The 25282-nt window shown below is 50.3% G+C and overlaps 1 protein-coding gene across 1 annotated transcript in view; it reads left to right on the top strand.

Annotated features, from left to right (window-relative positions):
- The window catches only part of SDK1 (sidekick cell adhesion molecule 1), a 983380-nt gene that overhangs the window by 756197 nt on the left and 201901 nt on the right, over positions 1–25282 (top strand). The window contains exon 14 of the mRNA XM_062180134.1: positions 7295–7431. Coding sequence (XP_062036118.1) covers positions 7295–7431 — 137 coding nt within the window. The remainder of the gene's footprint in view (positions 1–7294; positions 7432–25282) is intronic.

The following is a 25282-nucleotide window of genomic DNA, read 5'->3' as shown; positions in this document are numbered from 1 at the left end:
CATGGTGCAGTCTAGGGTCCTTTTGCCCCTGTGTGCTCCAGCCTTCTCGGAGGGGTGGGGCAAGGCTGGTGGGAACTGCTGCCAGCCCACCCCAACCGTGGGACATGGGGCAAGGCACATCCCTTCCCAGCTGTATTTGTTCAGCTGGTCAACTCAACATGAGGCCATCTGCCTTGAAGGGCTAGTGGTGTGTGTTGAATGAACCCGTGTGCCTAACATCCAGGCAGGGCACCTGGTAGAGGAGGAACACTGCAGAGGGTGCTGTCATGTTCCTCCTCCTGTCTGGAAAAGGAAGCCACTCCTCCCTCAGCAGCAGCAACCCAGCCTCCAGGGTGCAGGCTTTGTCTCCCTGAGACCCTGCTATACTTTTGGCTGCGTTCTCACGACTTTCCGACGCACAGACGGTGGAGCCCTCGATGCCTGGGACAGCGCCAGGTGGATGGTAGGTGCCTGATAAGTGTGCAAGCTACATTTCACTTCCTGGGTTAGAACGGGAGGGTGTGTTTTGCACTACTGGGGAGATCTCATTTATGCCACAGTCCAGTCCCCGAGGACAGAAGCCCCCCACCCCTGGATAGCTCTGGAATGCACCCAGCAGGTTCACGGCAGAGACCATCCAGGGAGGTTACTCAGCCCTTGCTTTGGCCATGCGGCCATCAGGGCAAGAAGCCTGTCCCCCAGCAGCACCTTGTACTGAGCACGCCACGGGGACCAGGCTCCTGAGGCTTCATTGATTAATTGTTAAATCTTTTAAAGACCCAATTAGCATTATATGCCTCCTCCTGAATTCCGAAACCATTCTTAAGAGCCCAGAGTAACAGAGAAAACCTCATTTGCTGCTGACATGAAGACACAGACCCTAAGGCGGTGGGAGAGGTTTCTTTCAATAAGACGACTTCTGACAAAGCCGTAATAAGGAGTGAGCAATTTAATACCGCTCCTCTGAGTGAAGTCGCAGGAGCTGGTTTTGACCAAGTCATCATTTGTGCATTAAAGGGGCAACACTTTCTTTTTTTTTTTTTTTTTGGACAGGCAGAGTGGACAGTGAGAGAGAGAGAGAAAGGTCTTCCTTTTTGCCATTGGTTCACCCTCCAATGGCCGCTGAGGCCGGCGCATCGCGCTGATCCGAAGCCAGGAGCCAGGTGCTTCTCCTGGTCTCCCATGGGGTGCAGGGCCCAAGCACTTGGGCCATCCTCCACTGCACTCCCGGGCCATAGCAGAGAGCTGGCCTGGAAGAGGGGCAACCGGGACAGAATCCGGCACCCTGACCGGGACTAGAACCCGGTGTGCCGGCCCCGCAAGGCAGAGGATTAGCCTGTTAAGCCACGGCGCCGGCCTAGGGGCAACACTTTCTCTAAAGGAAGAAGACGTATCTGATCCTCTTCTATCAGAGCAGCCCCACCAGCCACAGTTTCACCAGTCGCTCCTTCTTGATTCTTTTCCAGAACTGTTTTTCTCTCACACACCTCGCTAATCTCCTCCTAACTGACAGTCCACGTTTTTGTTTCTGATGCCATCTCTAACTTGGATGTTGTGGGGTGTCATTTGCCCAGTGTGCTCTCCTACCCACCCCCATCCCGTTAAATCACAAAGTGACTCAGCACAGAGCTTCATTGCCATTGTTCTTGGAGCTCTCTCATTTGTCACCGGTCTGCGTGTCACTGCCTGTGAATCACGGGGCTGGTCATTTATCTCCACGCAAAGCTGGCAGGGAAGCTCCCGATGCAAGCTATGCCTGCTGGATCAGATTTTCCTAAATGGATTCAAATATGTTAAAGCCTCATCCAGCCATTAGCAGTGCGTTGGTCCAGAGCTTCACAAAGTTTAATTTTCAAGATAATCAAAACATATTTTAAGAAATAGTTTGTATTTCTTTTTTTTCTTTCTTTCTTTTTTTTTTTTTTTTTTGACAGGCAGAGTGGACAACGAGAGAGACAGAGAGAAAGGTCTTCCTTTTTGCCATTGGTTCACCCTCCAATGGCTGCCGCAGCCGGCACACCATGCTGATCCGAAGCCAGGAGCCAGGTGCTTCTCCTGGTCTCCCATGCAGGTGCAGGGCCCAAGCACTGGGGCCATCCTCCACTGCCTTCCCGGGCCACAGCAGAGAGCTGGCCTGGAAGAGGGGCAACCGGGACAGAATCCGGCACCCCGACCAGGACTAGAACCTGGTGTGCCGGCGCCGCAGGTGGAGGATTAGCCTATTGAGCTGCGGCACTGGCCAGAAATAGTCTTTATTTCTAACACACATATTAAGTTAAAAAGTTCTTTGCCTCACTGAATCCATGATGTGCAACATAAGAGACAGCATGGAGGGGCTTTTTTACGGGACAGAGGCCAGAACTAGGGAGACTCTACATTCCCTTGCAGTTATGAGTCCTGGGATTTGTTGTGCGCTGGGCCCTCACATTGGGTGTGGCTAGGAGCCACTAAATAGACATTGCTGGCCAGTGCTGGGCAGCGACCCACTACTTCTGTCATCACAAACACCCCTGGGCTGTCAGGGCTCCATTCCTACACAATGTGTCTCAGGATCACTTCTTTAAAGTTCTTAAGTCTTTAATTTTTTAAAAAAAATTTTTTTCACCTCAGGATTTTGGCTACCATTTTTCTGTTTAGTGTGCCTAATTTTAGCTTCTGACCTGGTAGAAGGGACAAGAGAAACCAGCCGGGCAGGTTCAGTGAGCAGGTCCAAGGACGTTGCGAGCTACGTGTGGTCAAGGGTGTGCTGCAGTGGTGTCCTCTGGGTGAGCGCTGTGGCTGGACCACAGGTGCAGAGCACCACAGCGCCGCTCAGCTGTGACACTGCCGTGTCCGCGGCTCCCTCGACTGCAGGAAGGACGGGCAGATACAAGCACTGCTTTGGCAGCATTCTGCTCTTGGCTTCTATGGATTTGACTTTTCTCGGTTTCCACCTGTGAGATCATGAAGTGTTTGTCTTTCTGTGACCAGTTTATTTCACTTAAAATAATGTCCTGCGGATTCATCCATGTTTTCACCAATGACAGGGTTGCCTTCTCTCTCTCTCTTTTTTCTAATGTTTATTTGTGTTTATTTGAAAGGCAGAGTTACAGAGAGAAGGAGAGAGAGAGAGGTCTTCTATCATTGGTTCATTCTCCAAATGGCTGCAGCGACCAGGGCTAGGCCAGGCCGAAGCCGGAAACCAGGAGCTTCTTCCACGTCTCCCACATAGGTGCAGGGGTCCAAAGACTTGAGCCATCCTCTGCTGCTTTCCCAAGCACATTAGCAGGGAGCTGGGTGGTAATTAGAGCAGCCAGGACTCTAACACGCATCTATAGGGGATGCTGGCGCTGCAGGTGATGGCCTGGCTCACTCTGCCACAGTGCCAACTCCAGGACTACCTTCTTTTAAAAGGCTGAGTAGCGTCCCAGTGTAGATAGACTGCATGTTCTTTACCCATGCATCTGGTGCTGGGCCCTCGGATGGACTTCGTATTTTGGCCGTTGTGAAAATGTGAACACAAGATACTGATTGCAGCTCCTCTGGATGTATACCCAGAAGTGGAATCGCCAGATCATATATTTGGTGATATTTGGTGATATTTTGGTAATATGTGTAATTCTGTGTTTCCTAGAAGCTTTACCAGTTTACACCACCAACCATTCTCGTCAGCCTTACTGACACGTATCTCATGGTGATGTCAGACGTGCTAGCTAGTGGGTCTGTGGTTTCATCTCATCCTGCCTTTAGTTCTCATTTCCCTGAGCATGAGTAATGTTGAGCACCTCTTCATATACGTGGGCTGGGGAGGGTGACTGGGGAAATGGTGGTCAACGGATACAAAATTTCAGTTAGGAGGAGTAAGTTCAAGAAATCTATTGTTGAATGTGATGGCCACAGTTAATAAATAATGTATCATACACTTCAAAAACAAAGAGTTGTTCTCATAGAAGCTAAAAGTATAATGATGGCTACCAGAGGCTGAGGAAGGAAGGGAGATGGGAGGGATGTGGACAGGTTGATTAACGAGTACTAGATTATAGCTAGATAGGCGCAAGGAGTTCTGGGATTCTATTGTACGGTAGAGTTACTATAGATAATGTTAGCAGAAACATCTATTTACCCTGATTGGAAAATACATAATATATATATATATGTATCAAAACATTACATGAGGGCCGGCGCCACGGCTCACTAGGCTAATCCTCCACCTGTGGCGCCAGCACCCTGGGTTCTAGTCCTGATTGGGGTGCCAGTTCTGTCCCGGTTGCTCCTCTTCCAGTCCAGCTCTCTGCTGTGGCCCAGGAAGGCAGTGGAGGATGGCCCAAGTGCTTGGGCCCTGCACCCGCATGGGAGATCAGGGGTAAATGCCAAGCTCCTGGCTTCGGATCGGCACAGTTCGCCGGCTGTGGTGGCCATTTTGGGGGATGAACCAATGGAAGGAAGACCTTTCTCTCTGTCTCTGTCCCTCTCACTGTCTAACTCTGCCTGTTTAAAAAAAATTACATGATGCCCTATAATTATGTATAATTTTAGTATGTCGATTTTTTTCTTTAAAAAAGATTTTTTAAAGGGAGGAAAAAAATACTAGTTTGGGTGGGAAAAGCAATCTGTAATTCATTATTAATCCCAGGGGAAACCCCTCTGAAATACAGAATAGGAATGGCTTCCTATCTTGTTGCAAAATGCCACTTAGGATCTGCTGGGGTCCCTTTGCGTCTTGTGGGGTGTTAGTGTGTACACTGCCCCTGCATCTGTGGCCCCGGGGGCTGCATGCATGTCTCTTTTAACCTGGAAAAGACATTAACAGTGTCCACAAGTTGAAAAGGATGTGGGGCGCCACCAGCCCTGATGATCATCATCTTTCCTTTTTCTTTTTTAAAGATTTATTTTATCTATTTGAAAGGCAGAGTCATAGAGGGAAAGATAGGTATCTTCCATCTGCTGGTTCACCCCCAGATGACCACAGCTGCCAGTACTAGGCCAGGCCGAGGCCAGGACGTCCATCCAGGTCTCCCACGTGGGTGGCAGCAGCCCACGCACTTGGGCCATCTTCCACTGCTTCTCCAGGTGCATTAGCAGGGAGCTGGATCAGAAGTGCAGTAGCCAGGCCTTGTACAGGTGCCCTTATGGGATGCTGGCCCTGCAGACGTTAGCTTAGCCCACTGTACCACAGCACGAGCCCTGCTGTGCCCTGACAGTCCTCTGAGGTCACCTTCCACGAGAGTGAAGTCTTTCAAGGCAATTCTGATACAAATTTCCTGGAATGAAGTAAAGCTACAACTCCCACACGTTAACCAGTCTTAAGGAGACTGGCCTCACTTCAGACACCAGCCGCAGGCTCCAGGCCTTCTGGTCTCCCCACACTTCTGACCAACTGGCTAAAATTGATGGCTTCTGACTCTACCTCTAGGTTCAGATTTTCTATGCAGAACTCAGGAATGTGCTATCCTTATGTTTATAGTTGTATTACAAACGGTAAATATCAGGAGTGGAGAAACGGGAGGACCCATAAGGAAAGAGATGGAAGGCTTCAAACCCGAAGGTTCCCCTTGCTCTAGCCAATCAGTGCACGACTGACTACCAGCCGTGGTACCAGGTGAGCGTCACCGTGGAGAGTTTTCACTGGAGTATCATTGAGCCATTGGACTGTGATCAGACTCGGTCACTGAGCCGCCTCTACTCTGTTGGGTAGATTTTACTGGCGCAAGCACCTGGTGGTCCTTCCAGCATGGCCAGATGTCATCAGGGACTGTCCTGAAGCCTACCACGGGCCACCTCCTAAGCACAGGCTTCTCTGTGGTCCAGGAGGCCAGCGTGGATAACGGGGACAGTGCCCTCACCTAGGAAAGTCCATGGGATAGAAGCAGAGGAGGTCTTTGTTATACCACAGTCTTACTTGGATGGATCCGAGTTTACTCATCGCTTGCTTGCAGGTGGGACTGTTTGAGCAAATTTGATTTTGTTTCACACTGAACTAATTCAGACTTGGAAGAAAATGTAGGAGATGGGGCTTAGGAGAAGTAGAGTTGGTATTTTTATTCTGGCCTTTTCTTCACAGTGGTCTTTATTGGAAATCTAATGGAGATTTGGTTATTGGAGAACTCAAATATAAACAGCAACCTCTTTTCTGATTTAAAACTTAATTCACAGTTAAAGAGAAAACAAGACAACATTGCAGGCTCAAGTTCATTTTTTATGATTCTAATATACAAAGTAGCTGCAGTCCACATTAGAAATATTAGTTTGTTTATCAATGGTGTTCATAAGTTAGAGCTGTGTTTCTTAGGTAGCTGAACGCACAAAGCACCTTAATAAATTTCAAAGTATAATGAGTACATTTTTAAATTCAAAAACATCAAGGATAACTATAACTTTTTTTCTGACCTATGTGGTTCAGCAGTAATTGATGTCTAAGAGAGACCAAAAACTAGTTAGTGGGTGAGGTGGTCACGCTCAGCTTGCTGTCCCCCACCACTGCCAGGGACCACTTGTAAAATGGTCCTGAACAGCTACAAGACAGAGTTTCGCTCCCCGATTTGTGAGATGTAGATGTAAATATCAGAGCTGGGCAGTCGGCAACTTTATGTTGTAGGCTCGTCATTGGAAGAACTTATGCAGTGAGGTTTTGTAGCTTTGCCACCAGTAAATCCCAGGAAAATCCTTCTTTTTATTAGTGACTTCTTTTCTAGAATTTATTTGTTTTAATTGCATTTCCGTTTTATAGCCTTGCTGACGTGTTATTTTCCATTTCCTTTGGATTCTAGTCTAGTTCTTGCCACAGTTCCTTTCAAGTGCTTCCCCTAAACCCGCATTATCCCACACACAGAGGAAGGAGTGACAGTGTAACCTCGTGCTAGGAATTCCTGTGGCATCTTCCCTGGTGACCTCCCACGGCTGGTGCTGAGAGCTTGCACACTGCCTCACACCACGCCTTTTCCCTTTACCATGGCCTGCTGCATCACCATGACCCACAGCTAGCTGTACAAACAAGTTGTTGACCGGGAAGGCTTCCCTGTCAAGTAATAAAGTCAGTAAACCCCCACCCCCACCTCTCTCCCACGTAAGCTGCAGTATTGGAAGTCGTTTCAGTTCCTGTCGTAAGGATTAAGTCAAATTATGTTCAGAGAACACATTGTGAATGGTGAAGTTGACTTCCATTTGGTGCGTCTTCTGTTGTTTGGAAGGATGACTAGTGTTTCTGTTCGGAGCGTATTTTCTGTTTTTATTTCTAAGATGTTGCACTCCAGGGCTATCTGGTGCAAGCACCAGGCTAACTGCCAGTTCTCATTTGTGTTATCTTTTTTTCCCCCCTGTTCTTTCCTCCTTATTCAAGTGAACTGCCTCATCCGCCCCAGAACCTCCTGGCCAGCCTGAACTCCTCCCACAGCCACACTGTGACGCTCTCCTGGGTGCGACCCTTCGATGGAAACAGCCCTGTTCTTTATTACATCGTGGAGCTGTCTGAAAACAGTGAGTAGCATGACAAAGCCGTCGCCTGAACAACCATCAGATTTCTGTGTGTGCTCTTAATGTCCTTAACCTTTACGTCTGGCGTGGACCCAAAACAACCAGTGAAATGTTAAGATGTTTTATGAGGTCACAAACGATAAGCTCAGTCACACTTCAGGGAAGAGAAAGGCAGTGTGGGGCTGGGAGAGGGGAGAGAGCAACAGTGAGAGGCCCTTGGCAGAGCCTGAACTGGGGGCCAGAGCAGGGCAGGCTGGCCAAGCCCGCCTGAGAAGAGGTGCCCCGGACAGCGTGTTCCCCAGGGTGAACTTGGACTGAAAATAACACCCCCACCTGGGGCTGATCTGAGAGCCAGCAACCACAGTGACACCTCCGGGCGTGCTCACTAGTGGGGACCCGGCACTAGGAACACCTCACACCTCCGGGTGTTCTCACTACCTGGGGCTGATCTGAGAGGCACCAACCACAGTGACACGTCACTCCTCTGGGTGTTCTCACTACCTGGGGCTGATCTGAGAGGCACCAACCACAGTGACACCTCACTCCTCCGGGTGTTCTCCCTAGCGGGGACCAGCACTAGGAATTCCACAGACCTGTTCTTTCCTCCCCTGCCTCGACCTCTCTGCCACAAGAGACCCCCACGAGCCCCCTCCTCAAACACTCTGCTTCCTCCTGGGGCGCAGCAGCTGGGCTTCCCTCCAGCCTGCTGGCCGTTGCGCCTCCTCTTCTGGCTGCCTCGCGGTGTGCGCCTGCCCACTCTGTCCGCTCCTCCCAGGCTCTCTCCCTGGACAGCACTTGCTTTCTGCTGATGTGCTGAGGCATCTTTTCCCCACACCCCCAGGTCTGGGTTCCAGCCTGGAACCAGTGACCTGACCTCTACCTGGGTGCCTCACAGATATTGCAAACCTAATGTCTTTAAACCACATCTTTTCCTGGTTTCCCTAATCCCAGTTTCCAGCACCCTTGATTTCTGTAGTACTCAAGCCCAAGCCTAGGAGTTGCCCACTGTCCTTGTCCCTCTGCCCCTCCCACCCCCACCTCCATGAAGCCACAGCCCCCTCCTTCTGCGATCCCCACCCAGGCATTGGCTCCCTGCTCTGTCCCTACTCTCATCTCTTGCCAGGACAGCCTACCCATCAGCCCCTACATCTGCTTTGGTCCTCCTCCAAGCAGCAACACTGCCTTGGCCAGGGCCCCTCTACCCCATGTAAACCCTGCAGGGTTCCTGCTACACTGGGATGAAACCCCAATGCCTCAGTCCTCTGTGCTGCTTCGGCACCCCCTGGCTATCTGCTCTCTGCTGGACACAGGCCACTGCACTGGTTTCCTGTCGATACCTTTCGTGGGCCCACGTGTCCCATCTCAGGGCCTGTCCCTCAGCTGGAGTGGTCACAGGGCCAGGTTGTCATCCTCCATGGCTCCCCAGCACAGCTCCTCTGTGTCCAGCCTCTAATCCCTCAGCTGGAGCCCTTCCCAGGTGACCTCACCCTTACCTGGGCCTCCCTGGAGGCAGAGCAGCCAGACCACAGAGGCTGGTCCCGTACATGTGACACTGGTATTCTAACTGGGTCCCTGACTCCAGGACAGAGCTGGAAGTGGTGCTCTCTCGGTGTGCCCACCACCAAAGCCAGCCTCTGCGTGGTGAAACTCCACGTGAGCTCCCAGCACTGCCCCAGCCCTGCCGTGGCCCTCCCCAAACCCACACCTCCGTGCACTCTCCCTGCCGTTACTGACGAGCCGCTCCATGTCTCCTCCCGGTCTTCCTGCCGCCGCCTCCTCTCGTCATTGATTCCCGTCGGTGATAACCTGCTCTTCCGCTGCTCATACCGCGTGGCACTGCCTGATCCTCAGTCTCTAGCCAAGCCGTGGGTGTGTGGGAATTGCTGGCCCAGGGCCATGCTGCCAGGAAGAGGTACAGGAGCCCCTGGGCCACCTGACTCAGAGCCTGGCTCTTCAGTGCCTATAGGAGCCTCACAGAGAAGAGCGGGGATGGCCGTGCTGGGTGGCTGCCACTCCTGGGCCTCCTCGGGTGGGGGTTCAAGGAACTCATGAACCAGAAGCACCTTTGTTTGGACTGGCCCCCACCCGGACCGGTTTCCTGAGCGGGATCCCAGAGGCTGTATTTCATTTGTTTCTTGGGTTTCCAAGTTCACGCCCTTGGCTACCACAACTTCAGTCTGGAGCACCATCTTGAGCTGGTGCCTGAGACCAGGCCATGTCTGCCTTCCCCCAGGCGTCTGCAGCTGCTTCTGTGGCTTCTTCCTCAAAGAGAGGTCAGGGCTGAGACAGAGAGGAGCTGTGTGCAGACAACCTGCTGACCTCGCTTACAACGCCCACCAGGAGGGAAGGGATTGGTGCTCTTTGGGAAAATAACCTTTGGGCAACAAGAAGGTTTTCCTGAGGACATCCCAGTGTGTGGTCTGTAAGTGACACGCTACTTGAAGATGATCTGTGTGGAGAGACCTTGATGGGAGCACAGCTGTTGTCATCAGAGTTCTGACAGTGCCCATCAGACTTCCATCTCCTTGAGACTGAAAACTGCGGTTTTCAATATAGTTTATTTATTTGGAGACGGAGATACAGATAAACAGGTAGATCTGGTAGATGTGATAAAGGATGGTGATGGAAAGATAGATAACACACATCCATAGAGCAGGCGCTCCGACCTGCTCCTTCAGTCACCAGACGCCTGCCGTGGCTGGGGCTTGGGGAGGAGCTGGCAGAAGAGAACAGTGGGTAGCAGGGCCCCAACTACTTGAGTCATTCGTCCGCTGCCTCCCAGGGTCTGCATTAGTGGAAAACTAGAGCCAGGATCTGGAGCCGGGACTCACACCTGGGCACTCTGGTATGAGATTCGGGTGTCTGAACCACTAAGCTGAATGCCCACCCCAGGACTGGATTCATTTGTGTGTCCCAAGTCCCTAGCACTTGATAGATACTTGACAGATGAGCTGAAATGAATCTCTCTGATAGAGTGCCCTCATTATAGAGTCAAAATTGCTATCATAAACTGTCTTCCAAAATAGACGTGTTCTACCTTCCCCAGTTTATATGAAATAACGGATTGCTTAAAAAATGCTATATCAACTATTCTCTCAACAAATGTGCAAATACTTCTTCCAGTCAGATGTCTCACCTAAATAAGATTTTATGTACAATTTCCATCCATTCATCCATTCACCCTCTGCTCCCATCCATCCAGCCCCTACCTGCCTGACCATCCATTCACCCACCCATGTACCCACACACAATCTTCCCAAGTACCCACCTATCCACTCAGCCACCCATCAGTACGTCTACCCATGCATTAACCCACCCACCCATCCATCCATCCACTCACCCACCTATGCATCCATCCACTCACCCACCTATCCATCCATCCACCCACCTACCCACATCTCCATCCTTCTGCCCACCCATGCACCCAACAGTAAATCTTGACTGGGCGTCTGCTCTAACCCAGTCACTCTGTTGGCTGCTAGGATACAGAGTTGAGAAGATCAGTCTCAGCTATTAAGAGCAAGGATGGGGTCAGACACTTCCATCCATCCCCCAACATGGCATGTTCTCAGTAAGGTGGCCTCGGACCACAGTCAGAGTGAGTGGACTGGAGACAAATCAGACCCAGGCCAGACAGAGGACAAGGGGGACTGTATCAGCAAAGACCCCGCAGGGCCAGCATTCAAGGCTTGCATCAAAACAAGTAGTGGTCAATGTGAGTAGGGCCATGGCTGGCAGTTGTGTGTGGTGTGTGCCTGGGAAAAATTCTTCCTTGTTCTGAGTAGCAAAGCTCAAATGTCAGTTCTCCTCCACTGTTCTCCCTAACCCACACTCCCATCATGCCCATGCAGAATTAATTCCCCCTGCTCAGGGTTCCTGTACCCTTACTGGATTTCCTTTTAAGTATTTGGCCTATGGTATAACAATTACTCGTGGTTGTCTTCTGGCAACACCAGGAACTCTCTAAGGGCAGGTGGGGTCCATGTACCAACACACTTTGACCTGTGATGCCAACAGAGAGCCTGGCCATCCTGGGCAACTCTGCAGATGTTCATGTCTCTTCATTTCATGGAGAAAGTGACAATGCCACGGTCCCTCAGTAGCCTCTGCCTCTGCTTGTGGACTTAGCTCGGAGCTGCCTGAGACCCCCGGCTGTTTTCCTGCAGGGTGGTTGTGGGAGGCGTCGGCAGTGGTGGAGTTGACCGTCTCTTGGCTGTCCTTGACTTCAGCCATATAAAGGAGGTCTGTGACGCTGACCGACGCAGCATGTACTGCCTCAAGTTGACCGGCCAGTTACCTTCCTGTGCCAGCAAATAGGAAGACCAGCACCATCGTCTGGGTCAGTTGGTCTGGTTTTTATTTTTATTAGCAACAAGCGCCCTCAAGAAGCAGCTGAACCCGCTGGCCAAGTATAGCTGGAAAGGACAGCTTAGACGCAAGTACACTAAGATGGAAATTGTGCTTGGCCTCCTGTGCTCACACTGTGCAGGAGGTCAGTTCTGAATGAGCCCGTCCAGCAGGTCTGTCCATGCGGCCACTCAGGAGTCCCTGCAGACTGAGGGGGGCACTGTTCTGAAAACCAGGCCTTCTGCAGGGATCAAGCTGATGTGGTCTAACGGCCAAGCAGGTGCACCATGAACACCTGCCCTCGTGACATCCCCACTCCCGCAGGAGGGCTCTAATGAGCTTTCTGGAGCAGAACTCCAGAGCTGGGGCTGCCCTGGAGCTTGTCCGGGGGCTTGACTCACGTGGAAACCCTGGGCAGAAACAGATCTGGTCTCTGCAGGCACCTGTGGTCTGCTGTCTGAGAAGCTGGATGGTTCTCTGGTCCCAGGTGCCTAGGGCTAGAGGGTGGCAGTGTCCTAGGGCTAGAGAGTGGCAGTGTCCTAGGGCTAGAGAGGGTGGCAGTGTCCTAGGGCCTGGTTCAGGGTCCCGTCTGGTAAACAGAGAAGCACAGAGGATTAGACCTCTGGGGAGGGGGTGCAGGCGTTCCTGGTTCTGTCTTGTGTCCCTGAGGCTGAGTCACTCTGTACAGAAGGAAGTGAATTTAGCTCACGGTTCTGGAGGCTCACGCGGCCACAATGGTTACCACCTCTTCTTCAGAACCCCGAGGTGGCACCCGGCACCCTGTGCTCGCGAGGCTGCATCTATGCATCCGTCTTCTCACGCAGCCGCTGACATCCGTGTGAGGCTCTGCCCGATGACCTCGTCTGTTCCCAGTCTCCCCCAGGGGCACCGTGGTCGGGTGCGGTTCCCCTGCTTTCTGGTCCCCAGTGGGGATTTTGCTTCACACGTGAACCCTTGGGGACACAGGTTCAAAGCCATGCTGTCTCGGTAGCACAACCCTGTGCAAAGCTGAGAATTCTGTTCAACAGTGAAGTGTGTGCCTGCTGTCTGAAACGTGTGTTGATTGTGATCAAGAACAATCTTTCTTTGAGATTATTGTGCTCATAACTGAGAAGACTGTCAGGAAAAAAAATTGTGAAAAACTCAACAGTCAACCAAAAAGCCAGATTAGTAGGAATCTTATCTAGCACCCCCTCAAGGTTGTCTGAATCCATAGGGAACCCACAGTGTTCAGTTTGGTGGTCATTTTACAACTGTCCATTGTGGAAAACTGAGGGGCACAGAGGGTTAGACGAGGCGGCAAGTGAGTGATGCAAATGATTTTTGTTGTTAGAGATGCAAATAAACAATGCTACTAAATTGTGTTCTGTCAGATATAATTGGTTATACTGACTGGTTTGTACCTATTTATAAATTTATCTTAGCATTATCAGTATGTGTGTGTTTGAGATCTCCTTTGACACAGTTGTAACATCTTACCAGTGCCCTCATAAATTAAAATCTATGATAGATATCATTTTATGTTTATGTAATAGCCATGATTCTGCTCCATGAAATATTTACCCTTTGCCCTGAGTGCATTGGAATATACTGTAAGAGACATGCAGATACTCCCCTAATGCCACAGTTGCCCCACGTTTCCTTGGTAACCATGCAATCCTGATTCTTGTAGGAATTGAGACTGAGCCCCATTGGTGGGGCTAGTGTTTCATGGGCTGGACTGCAACATCTCACTGCTGAAGGGAAACAGTGGTGATGTTTTACTAATTACTAGAAAGATGAACTCATTTACCCGTTTCTTTTTGTTAAAGCTTAGTGCCTGCTGCCCTGTGTCTCCTGCTAAGTACTTGCAAGTGACAAGCATACTTAGGTGAAAACTTAAGGATCCTTTATACTTTGTAAGGCTACTGTTGATTTCTTAACAGATATGAGTCTGTTGGTTTTTTAAAAAATAGATATGAGTCTTCATAGTTGTTTTATAGTATACCTTACGATATTTAAATACTTAAAATATAAATGTTCTTTTATTACTAAGTCTATGAATGCTCATTAATAAAAATCTAGATATTACAGAGTACAAAGAATGGAGATAATCAGTACAATCCTTTGTATGTGAGAGTCAGCCCTTCCCTCCCCCACTCCTCCTCCTGGTCATGACTCCATCGTTTCATCCGTCTCTGCCCTCTTTCTTCAAGTTCTTGCTCTCGGCCTCTCTGTCAGTTATCTCCACCTCCCAGCCCCCACTCCTGCCATCCTCCCGTCCACTCCACTCACCTAAAGGGCAGAGCAGTCCCCGCCCACACTCTGCTGCGTGGGGCGCGCTGGGTCACACCTCTGCTGGGGACTCTCCGCACGTGGCTTCCACCCCTTCTCCACTCCTGCCTCTCACACTCGTGTCTCGCTGGCCATTGGAAGGCTCTGTTTCCTCTCCTTCAGCAAGAAGGCTTACATGCCCTGCACGGGGCCTTCTCACGCCACAGCTCTCCCTGGTGTGTCTGTAATTCAGATCCACCCATGTGTGGGAAGACCCTAATGTGTATTTTCATCCTGACCGAATGTTTTCTGACATCTACACCTCAAGGTCCTACAGACTCATCGACCTCAAAGTGTCTAAGATGGAATTGTCATCTTTCCCCCAGTTTAGACACAGAAAGCCATTCTTGACTTCTTCACCATTCCCTTCCCTTCACAGATAAATGAATAAGTTCTCTTAGTTTGATCTCATACTTTTAAAATCTAGTCCATTGCCTTCATTCCTGTAACTGCTGACCGAGTCTGGCCAGGGTACCATCTCACCTGTCAGTGGATGTCTTCCTCAAATCCATTTATTTATTTATTTATTTTTGACAGGCAGAGTGGACAGTGAGAGAGAGAGAGACAGAGAGAAAGGTCTCCCTTTGCCGTTGGTTCACCCTCCAATGGCCGCCGTGGCTGGCGCACCACGCTGATCCGAAGCCAGGAGCCAGGTGCTTCTCCTGGTCTCCCATGTAGGTGCAGGGCCCAAGCACTTGGGCCATCCTCCACTGCACTCCCGGGCCACAGCAGAGAGCTGGCCTGGAAGAGGGGCAACCGGGACAGGATCGGTGCCCCGACCGGGACTAGAACCCGGTGTGCCGGCGCCGCAGGTGGAGGATTAGCCTATTGAGCTGCGGTGCCAGCCTTCAAATCCATTCATCACCAGACAACCAGAGGGTGCACTATGGAGTGCACACCCGGGGAAGTGAGTCCGGGGAAGCAGGCCGTGAGGCCGGAATTCTCCCACAACCACCAAAGCCTGTCTTCTGATCACATTGCTAGCCCAAATGCCCTCCCAGGTAGAATTCCTCGTTGCTAGAACAGATTCCAGGCCTGTTGGCCTGGTGTATGGTCCCATTTATCATCTGACCACCGCCTGCCTCTCACATTGATCTCCAGCCGCCCACTGCAGGACTTCTCGTGCTGCGGGAGTGGTGCTGCCCGTGGTTCCCTGAGCACAGCACGCAGCACCACCACACGTTTGCTCAGCAGGCCTGGGGCTCTCCCACTTCTGCTCTGGTCTGCTCCTACCTAGCGTCTCCTCTGGGGCCCAGCCCCTGGTCTCCAGGTGTCCTGTCCAGTGTCCTCTGGGAGGCACTGTCCCCAGTGGTGAGTTACCCACTAGACCGCACCAACAAAGACAGGACAGCCGACAGTAAGGAGAACATCCTGAAGGAAGCTGTTTTAGGGATCGTCCTGCCCCAAGGTTACAAAGGCATTCTCCTGTGTTTTCATTCAGAAGATGTGTGGCTCTAAGTTTGTGAGAGTTTCATTTGCATTTTCCCCGTTGCCAGGACTACTGGTTAAACACGTTGGTCTATGCTGGTCGGCTTTTTGCACTTTCTCTGCATGATCTGTCCATTTCTTTTCCTCCATTTTTCCATCAAGGCCTCAGGGTTGTTTTTCTGTCATTTGTGACAGTATTTTTATCCAGTTCTTTTTACCCTTAGTGTTTGGGTACTACCTTTCAACATGCAGGAATGTTTATCTTTCATGTAGTTAATGTAGTAGTATTTCCCTTTACATGTTTTCACTGCTTTTGTGTTTAATTTTTAATATATTTAATTCATGTGAAATTCGTTTCCCGATATATGACTTTTTCTTTCTTCCACATGACCCATTTCCCCAGCATGATTTGTTGAATTATCCATTTATTTAAAAAAAGATTCATTCATTTGTGTATTTATTTGAAAGGCAAAGTTAGAGAGGCAGAGGCAAAGAGAGAAAGAGAGAGAGAGCGAAGGAGAGAGAGAGAGAGAGAGAGAGAGAGAGAGAGAGAGATGTCTTCCATCTGCTGTTTCACTCTCAAAATGGCCACAATGACCAAAGCTGAGCTGATCTGAAGGCAGGAGCCAGGAGCTTCCTCCAGGTCTCCCACTCGGGTACAGGGGCCCAAGGACTTGGGCCATCTTCTACTGCTTTCCCAGGCCATAGCCGAGAGTTAGATCAGAAGTGGAGCAGCCAGGACTTGAACTGGCTCCCATATGGGATGCCGGTGCTGCAGGCCAGGGCTTTAACCCTCTGTGCCATAGCACCGACCCCTCCACCTATTTCTGATGTTTCCTTTTTTATGTACCAAGGAGAGCTGTTGTTAGAAAAAGCTGTTTAATGTTTGATTTTTTATTCATCACCTGTTTTTCTGCCAGTTTTACAGTATTTTAATTGTTTTAATTACAGTGTTGTAATTTGCTTTGGTAGCTGATAAAGCAAGTGCCCTCATCTTTTCAGAATTTTAATTCTTGTCACCATTTGTTCTTCTAGAAAAGAAAATGGGAGTTTTATGAAGTTTCAAAAATCTTGTCCTAGGACTTTGCATGGCTGCTGTTGTGAGTGGAGTTTTCCCCATGCTGTCTTTTGGCTGGTGATGGCCAGAGCACAGGACAGCTGGTGATGTGCCGGGACTTAGTTCCGTTCAGCCACTGTCCGTTTTCTCATTCTAATTTTTCAGTTGAGCCTCTTGATTTTCAAGGTAACCATTCTACCTTCTCTAAACAATAGCCATTATTGTTTTCTTTTTGTTCTTCCTAGCTTAGTGGGTTGGTCAGAATAATTTTACGTAGTAGCCAGCGTAGTGACTTCTCTTGTTCCTTTCCCACTCGGCAGAAGGCCTGCAGGATTTGCCTTGTGGCACACTGATGCTTTACTGTTTGTTGAGGTGTAATTTGCATACAACACAATACAGAGATCCTCAGAGAGTTTTGACGAATACCTATATCCATGTAGCCACACCTCCAAGAAGATGCAAATCACGTCCAACAGGCCAGGAAGCTCCCTCGTGTGTCTTTACCCGTCCAGCTTCGGCTTTCCTGGCTTCTGAAGCCATCAATTAAGTTTTTCCTCTTTTCGAGTCTCATCTAAGTGAATATGATGTTCATTTAAAAGAACAGGTTTTCATCACATCATACATTCCTCCCTCACATTCCTAATTCTTAGGATTTTAAAAATTGTGTAGGGAAAACTTATTTCTAAGTAAATTGTTCTTTAAGAAGCTGAACGTTACACTTAGAAGTACCCTGCAGTTTGGAAGGTTCTGCAGGACCTGTCTCCACATGGGTTCCCAAGTCCCTGCCCCCTGCTGGTTTCAGAGCTGGGATTCTGAGTTTTCTTTGAAATCTGCTGCTTTCTAGAAAGAACACGTTTCCCCTTTGACTTGGTTGCTAGGAAGCCCAAAGCCAAATAGTACCCAAATAAAGTACCCAAGTCATCCTGCGTGCTCGGAACCTCTCTTTGTCTTCTTCTCTATAATGATTGTGGATTCTTGTCCCTTTGTATTTTCATTTTATCATCTGGTTTCGTGTATGTTTTCTGTTTGGAAGATCTTTAAGTCTTCTCCCTACACACACAGACATGCACAGCCTCCTGTGTTGTGTAGTCTTCTCCCTACACACACAGACATGCGCAGCCTCCTGTGTGTTTTGTAGTCTTCTCCTTACACACACAGACATGCGCAGCCTCCTGTGTTATGTAGTCTTCTCCCTACACACACAGACATGCGCAGCCTCCTGTGTGTTTTGTAGTCTTCTCCCTACACACACAGACATGCGCAGCCTCCTGTGTGTTTTGTAGTCTTCTCCCTACACACACAGACATGCGCAGCCTCCTGTGTTTTGTAGTCTTCTCCCTACACACACAGACACGCACAGCCTCCTGTGTTATGTAGTCTTCTCCCTACACACACAGACATGCACAGCCTCCTGTGTTATGTAGTCTTCTCCCTACACACACAGACACGCACACCCTCCTGTGTGTTTTGTAGTCTTCTCCCTACACACACAGACATGCGCAGCCTCCTGTGTGTTTTGTAGTCTTCTCCCTACACACACAGACACGCACAGCCTCCTGTGTGTTATGTAGTCTTCTCCCTACACACACAGACATGCACAGCCTCCTGTGTGTTTTGTAGTCTTCTCCCTACACACACAGACATGCGCAGCCTCCTGTGTTTTGTAGTCTTCTCCCTACACACACAGACACGCACAGCCTCCTGTGTGTTATGTAGTCTTCTCCCTACACACACAGACACGCACAGCCTCCTGTGTTATGTAGTCTTCTCCCTACACACACAGACATGCGCAGCCTCCTGTGTGTTTTGTAGTCTTCTCCCTACACACACAGACACGCACAGCCTCCTGTGTGTTATGTAGTCTTCTCCCTACACACACAGACATGCACAGCCTCCTGTGTTATGTAGTCTTCTCCCTACACACACAGACATGCGCAGCCTCCTGTGTGTTTTGTAGTCTTCTCCCTACACACACAGACACGCACAGCCTCCTGTGTGTTATGTAGTCTTCTCCCTACACACACAGACATGCGCAGCCTCCTGTGTTATGTAGTCTTCTCCCTACACACACAGACATGCACAGCCTCCTGTGTTTTGTAGTCTTCTCCCTACACACACAGACATGCGCAGCCTCCTGTGTGTTTTGTAGTCTTCTCCCTACACACACAGACACGCACAGCCTCCTGTGTGTTATGTAGTCTTCTCCCTACACACACAGACACGCACACCCTCCTGTGTGTTTTGTAGTCTTCTCCCTACACACACAGACATGCGCAGCCTCCTGTGTGTTTTGTAGTCTTCTCCCTACACACACAGACACGCACAGCCTCCTGTGTGTTATGTAGTCTTCTCCCTACACACACAGACACGCGCAGCCTCCTGTGTTTTGTAGTCTTCTCCCTACACACACAGACATGTGCAGCCTCCTGTGTTATGTAGTCTTCTCCCTACACACACAGACATGCGCAGCCTCCTGTGTTATGTAGTCTTCTCCCTACACACACAGACATGTGCAGCCTCCTGTGTTATGTAGTCTTCTCCCTACACACACAGACATGTGCAGCCTCCTGTGTGTTATGTAGTCTTCTCCCTACACACACAGACATGCGCAGCCTCCTGTGTGTGTTGTAAACACACTTTAAAGGCAACCTCATGTAAAACTGGGCCCAGCGACCTCTTCATCTTATTTTTTTTCATCCTCATCTCCGTGGGATGCAGGAGCTTCAGACAAATCTGCGAACTATATTGCTGCCTGTGCCTGGTACTGTTAGATACAGGGAGAGAAATGGACAAAGAAGGACTTCAGTCTGAGGGACAAAGAACTCTCACAAAAGTAGATGCCAAAGCCAAGAACATGGAGATGGTACAAGTTAGGACTTGGCCACCGGCCAGGACAGTGGCGCAGAGAGCAAGTGAGGGAGGACAGAGGGGACGATCTTGAACCAAATGTTGGGATGGACAGAGTTTGGGGGAGTGGTGGGATGTGCCCAGGGAGGGATGGAGGCCCAGGACGGCAGAGGCCTGGATGCAGGACAGAAAGAAGGGAAGTCCGGGGTGAGCGGACTTGTGGGAGCAGAAGGTTCTTCCAGGCAGGAGAAGACGAAGCAAGGCGGAGAGGCACTGCTTTTTAAAAAGGCGTTTAGGAGGTGTACACTGTTGTAGGTGCAAAGCAGTACATGCTTACAGAAGCTGGAGAACGACTACAGGGGACGCGAAGTGGAGTACCTCATCTCCCCGCTCCATGAGGCACCACCACATGTCTGTTCCATGCTATAAGAGAGGGCCGGAGGATCCAGGCCAAGGTCTCTCACAACAGAGACCCCATGGTGCTGCAGAGCAAGGGAGGGCTGTGTGAACATGATTTTAGCAAGATGGGCCTGGCAGTGACCACGGGGAGCTGTGTGAGGCTCAAGGAGTACAAAAGAGCAGGAAGCTAAGGACCTCGTGCAGGAGGGTCCTTTGTTCTTCAGCTGTCGGTCGGGTTTCCTTAGGAAGGAAGGGGGCCCAAGACAGCTGAGGACCCACCCTCAGCCCTGGCGCTGGGAGGCATCCTGGTCTGGGCAGGGCACAGCTTGGCATGATGGGAGCATGCTGGGTCTGGGGGTGTCTGGGGCTCAGGAAGCAATGTCCTGGGCTGTTGGTCTCTCCTGGGCTGTGGAGCCTTCTAGTGCCCACGGCAGCCCTTCTTTGCCCACCACCCATCTCTGCTTTTTCAGGCAGAGCTTGGTTATGTCCGCTGCTGGTTCAAGACTAGCATTTGGAGAGCATCGTCTGAAGACCATTCTCCGAGCTCCCTCGCCCCCGTGTCTTTGGGGAGGGGGCTCTTCCCCTCACAGAGAATTTCTCAGCCGTGGGCTCAGTTCTTCTGCTGCTGCCACAGGTGTCTTTTCATGTCCAGACACGCCACTGTCTTGCCCACTGCGCTCCCTGAGCTCATTTGCTCTGGCATGAAAGCCACTCCAACCGCCGCCGCACAGTGTGTTGGGTATCTTCGTCTTCACTGGCTGTTATGGACTTAAAAGCAGATGGGCTTTGTGCTGGTTTGCTTGCAGAATGACAGGGACTTTGTTCTTCGTGCATCAGATCGTTTTAATACTGTCTTTGAAACCCACCTCACCTAGGTATTCTCGGAGTTGTTAGGGGGTGTTTTATGTTTTAGCTCATTTTTCTTTGGCTTTTGCATATGAAGCCTCACGTTGATAGCGTTTGCTCCCACGTTAAATGCATTGAGGGAGGCAGTGTCCATTGTAGGTGTTTTGGAAAGGACAGCATTGCTGGGTTGGGGGGACGTGAGGGCTAAAGTGAAGGGCCCCAGAACGCACTCTCTGTGACCTCCCGGCCCTCAGGCAGAATTAGGGGGATCAGGGAGCCCAGTGTGGGCCCCACTTCCTCTGTTGGTCCTCATCTTCTGGAAGGCTCTGCCCTCACCTCGCAGGCAAATTGCCATAAGTTCCTAGGCAGGCATACCTGTTGTGACCGCTCAGTGCCACAGAGTGGACCCTGGTGCTGTGGACCCTAAGGTTGGGCCAGCCTCATCCAGGGAGAGCCACCTGCTTCATCCTGTAGTCTGCCAGCCCAGGCCGCACTCATTTCTAACCTGCACGGGGAGTCCACCGCCATCCTGCTGGGTCTCCTACCCAGCACTGATTCCCCTGAGCTTCTGGGGTTTGTCTGATGGCTGTATCCAGCCTCTGTGGCCTCCTCCACTTCTCCCGATGCACCAGCCACACCCTTCCCAGGAGCACATGCCTCCTTGTGGGTCCGCACCGAAGCTTGGGCTGCGGCGTGGGCCACCGGGGATGCCCATAGCCCTCATGTCCCAGAGTCGCTTGCTTGGACCACTTTGTCCATGTCTTTTACTGGGGCTCACATGTTTCCTAATTGTTTCAGCCCTTTAGTGTCTTGACTTCTAAGACAAAATTTGGTGCGTTTTAACCATAGCCTAGCAGAATTTCATCATTTCTTTAATGGCGTGCGACAAAGAAAGCTTTCCCAAGGGGAGGGAAGTCTAACCGCCTCTTTGCTGTCCCCCTTTAGTGGTTTCAGCAGAAAACATTCATCTGCTTCCTGCCCCTTCCCCCTGTCCTGTGGATCCTCTCTGACCTCACCTCTGGTTCTCAGTCACCCTCGTGCACAGGGCCTGTGCTCCCGGGGCCTCCGTCCTATCTCCCAGGGTTGCTGTGGCAGGGGGCGTCACAGCATTCTTCACAGTGTGCGTGAGGTGTGTTTCGTGCCCTGATAGCGTCTCACCCACCTGGAGCACCTCACCGTCCTCTCCCAAGACTGTGGTCTGTCTGCACTGCTGCCTCCACCAGCTCGAGCTGCAGGTTCCGCTGTGCCACCCCTTCCCGTGGTTCTGGCCGTAGTTTCTTCAGAAGCATCCTGCAGGGAACAATCTTACTGAACCTTTGCAGACGTTACTATCTGTGCTTCTCTTTCAGTTTCCAGATGAGCTCTGTCCAGGCCACGGGAAGCTTTCCCTTAGCCTTGGCTCTCAGAGGGCAGCCTGGAGTGGAGGAGTAGCTCCGAGTGGGCATTCTTTGTGGGGTCTCCCGCCGAGCTGGTTGACTCTGTGAAGGTTTACATTATTTGCTCTCTGGCTTGAAACCTTCTATCTCTGTTCATATGCTGACAATAATTTAAGGGCACTTTAATTCGGATAAGTAAATGTTATTCATTCATCCAACCTAATTTCAACAATTCATTGAGCTAAACACTGAAATGTGGGTTAGAGTCTCCAAAAAAAAAAAAAATTGAAAATAATTACAGGAAGCACTTGAACAGCCACAGCATGGCTAAAAACACACTCTGAGTATGGGACTGTGCTGTTTGGTTTTTTTCTCATATTCTTTATTTTCCAAATTTTTGTTAATAAACTGTGTTACTTTTTGTTTTACACATAAATATACATAGATAAACACACATTCATATAAATATAAACATACACAAAATATATTTCACATTACATTTACCATTTTCTATTACCTTAGAAACTTTTCATGTAATTATTTGAGACAGAGACAGAAGGAGCGCCCGTGTGCTAGTTCACTCTCTGGATGTCCCCACGACTGGGGAGCCAAAGCCAGAGCCAAGAACTCCACGCAGGCCTCCCATGTCAGTGGCAGGAGCCCAGCTACTTCAGCCGTCAGCGCTGCTTCCCAGGATCTATGTGAGCTGGAAGCTGGAATCAGGAGCTAGAACTGATGCTCAGACCGGGGCACTGGGGAGCAGCTTGTAGAGGGCCTGCCCTTTGCTGCTGCTCCCCAAAGGCAGGAGCTCCCCAAACATTGAGCACGTTAGCTTAGGCCGCGTCTGAAACACTTCGGAGCTCCAACAAGGAGAACAATGGCAGTGGCTCTGGTCCCGGCTCCTGTACAACCTCCACCCGGTGCCTGGGCAGACGTGTGTGAACACACATACGTACGCATACCGAAGCACACGACGTCTTCCAGTGCTTAGCTGTGTGTAAACGCACTCCGTGCTTACGACTTGCCCTTCCTCCGCCTCGCCCCGTCCACCGGCAGCCCTTTCTCGTTTCTTCCTGAGGTTTTCCTTTGGCAGCAGTTGTAGGTTTGCAGAATAATTGAGAAGAGGCAGAGCCTGTGTACTCATACGTGCGGTTCCTTCGCTGCTGGCTCCTTGCCTTCAGGGGGTCCGTCCGTCACAGCTGATGAGCCCACATGGATGTATTGCTGTTAACTGAAGTCCGTGCTGTCCTCAGATGTCCTCAGCTCTCCCCTGATGTCCGTGCTGTCCTCAGATGTCCTCGGCTCTCCCCTGATGTCCTCTCCATCCAGGACCCCACGTGACATCGGGTGGTCTTGTCTCCTCAGGCTCCTCTTAGCAGCTTCTCGGACCGTCCCAGTTGGTGATGACCTTGACAGCTTTGAGAAGGACTGGCCAACTGCTATGTAGCACATCACTCAGCTGGGATTTGTCTGATGCTTTTCTCATGGTTAGACGGGGGCTGTGAGGTTTTGGAGGCAGAGCAGGGGAGTCAAATGCCCTTCTCGTCACATCACATCAAGGGCACACACTGTCAGCATCACTTGTCACTGCTGATGCTCGGCAGGACCCTTGAGCACTGGAAACTTTACCTCGTGCCTAGGGTTAGCATCTGCAGAACCTGCCTGCAAGGTCAGCCAAAGAGATGCAGCACACTTGTGTTCAGTGCCCGGAGGGGCAGCCTGGCACGGGGAAGGGCTCCTGTCTCAGTGGCGTTGCCGCTGCTCCTGGGTCCTCGTGGACAGTGACCTGGAGACTAGCTCAGCTTCTCGACTCTTCCTCGACAAGCCCTTCTCTTCCCAGGCTTTACATTCAGAGTAGCCATAGACACAGAAAGCACGCAGGTGGGTGAGGAGCATTCATGGCCCCTGGAGAGGCCGGGGGCTGGGCCCCTTCCATTTCTCATAGGTAAATGAGCACCGTCGGGTCTGCCTCAGGGCTCCTGCATCCGGGTGGTCACCGGCAGCACCGCCACATAGACGTGCTGCTCCCTGCGTCAGGCACCCTCCCTGCTCCTCACGGCGAATGAACTAGAGCTGCTGGGGTTTGTCTGCTGGGTGGCTGTCGAGGCGGACAGCCATTGTTGGCACAGCCCGTATTCCCATTTTAGGAAAATTCAATATGCAGTCTGCAGCCAACACAGCAGAGGAGTTAGAGTCGGAAAAATAGTGAATCTGCATCTTGATTGTTCCTCTTAACTCTAACCTGGAAACACAGTGTCTGTGTTTCAATGAAAGAATATTCGTTCTCCTTCATGTAGGAACAACAACAAGAAAAACACCAGTGGAATCACGGGTTTTACTAACCAGATGGACAACTAAGACAGTTATAAATGCTCGTGCTAGTAATGTTGTGACAAAGATCATTGTTTTCTAAAAATGTTGTATCCTGAATAGTACAGAACGTTTACAACATATTTCTTCTGCTCCCCACATTTTTTTTTGCTTGAGTTTTTCAAAGGAAATCCAAGCCAATTCTTTTTTTTTTAAGTGACTCAATTTTTTAAAGATTTATTTATTTACTTGAGAGGCAGAGTTACAGACAGAGAGACAGAAAGGGTCTTCCATCTGCTGGTTCACCCCCCCATATGGCTGCAATAGCTTTGGGCCAGTCCAAAGCCAGGAGCCAGGAGCTTCTACTGGGTCTCCCATGCACGTGCTAGGGCCCAAGCACTTGGGCCATGTTCCATTGCTTCCCCAGGCCATCATCAGGGAGCTGGATCGGAAGTCGAGCAGCCAGGTCTAGAACAGGTGCCCATATAGGAGACAGGCAGATGTTTAACCTACTGTGCCACAGCATCGGCCCCAGAAATCATTTCATTGTAAGTCATTCCGTATGCAACTCAAAGGCATTGCAGCTAGCAAGGTTAATAATCCTTAATATCATCTGATACTCAGTCTGCATTCCCCTAATTGTCCAAAACAATGACGTTTTACACTTGACTTGCTTGGATAATGATCCAAACGCATTCCATCCATTGTATTGGTTGTTTTATCTTTTATTATTATTCTGTTATTTTAAATGTTTTTACATTTATTTATTTGAGAGGCAGATTTAGAGAGACAGAGTCTCTACCTGCTAGTTCACTCCTCAGATGCCTGAAACAGGCAGGACAGGACCTGGGAACTCCATCATGCAGGTGGCAGGACCCACATACTTGACCTGTCACTGCGGCCTCCAGAGTCTGTGTTAGCAGACAGCTGG

Source organism: Lepus europaeus, chromosome 21 (assembly GCF_033115175.1).
Source record: "Lepus europaeus isolate LE1 chromosome 21, mLepTim1.pri, whole genome shotgun sequence".
In the NCBI taxonomy this organism is placed as follows: domain Eukaryota; kingdom Metazoa; phylum Chordata; class Mammalia; order Lagomorpha; family Leporidae; genus Lepus; species Lepus europaeus.
Note: the sequence above shows the minus strand (reverse complement) of the source record. Positions and strands in the feature narration are given on the sequence as shown.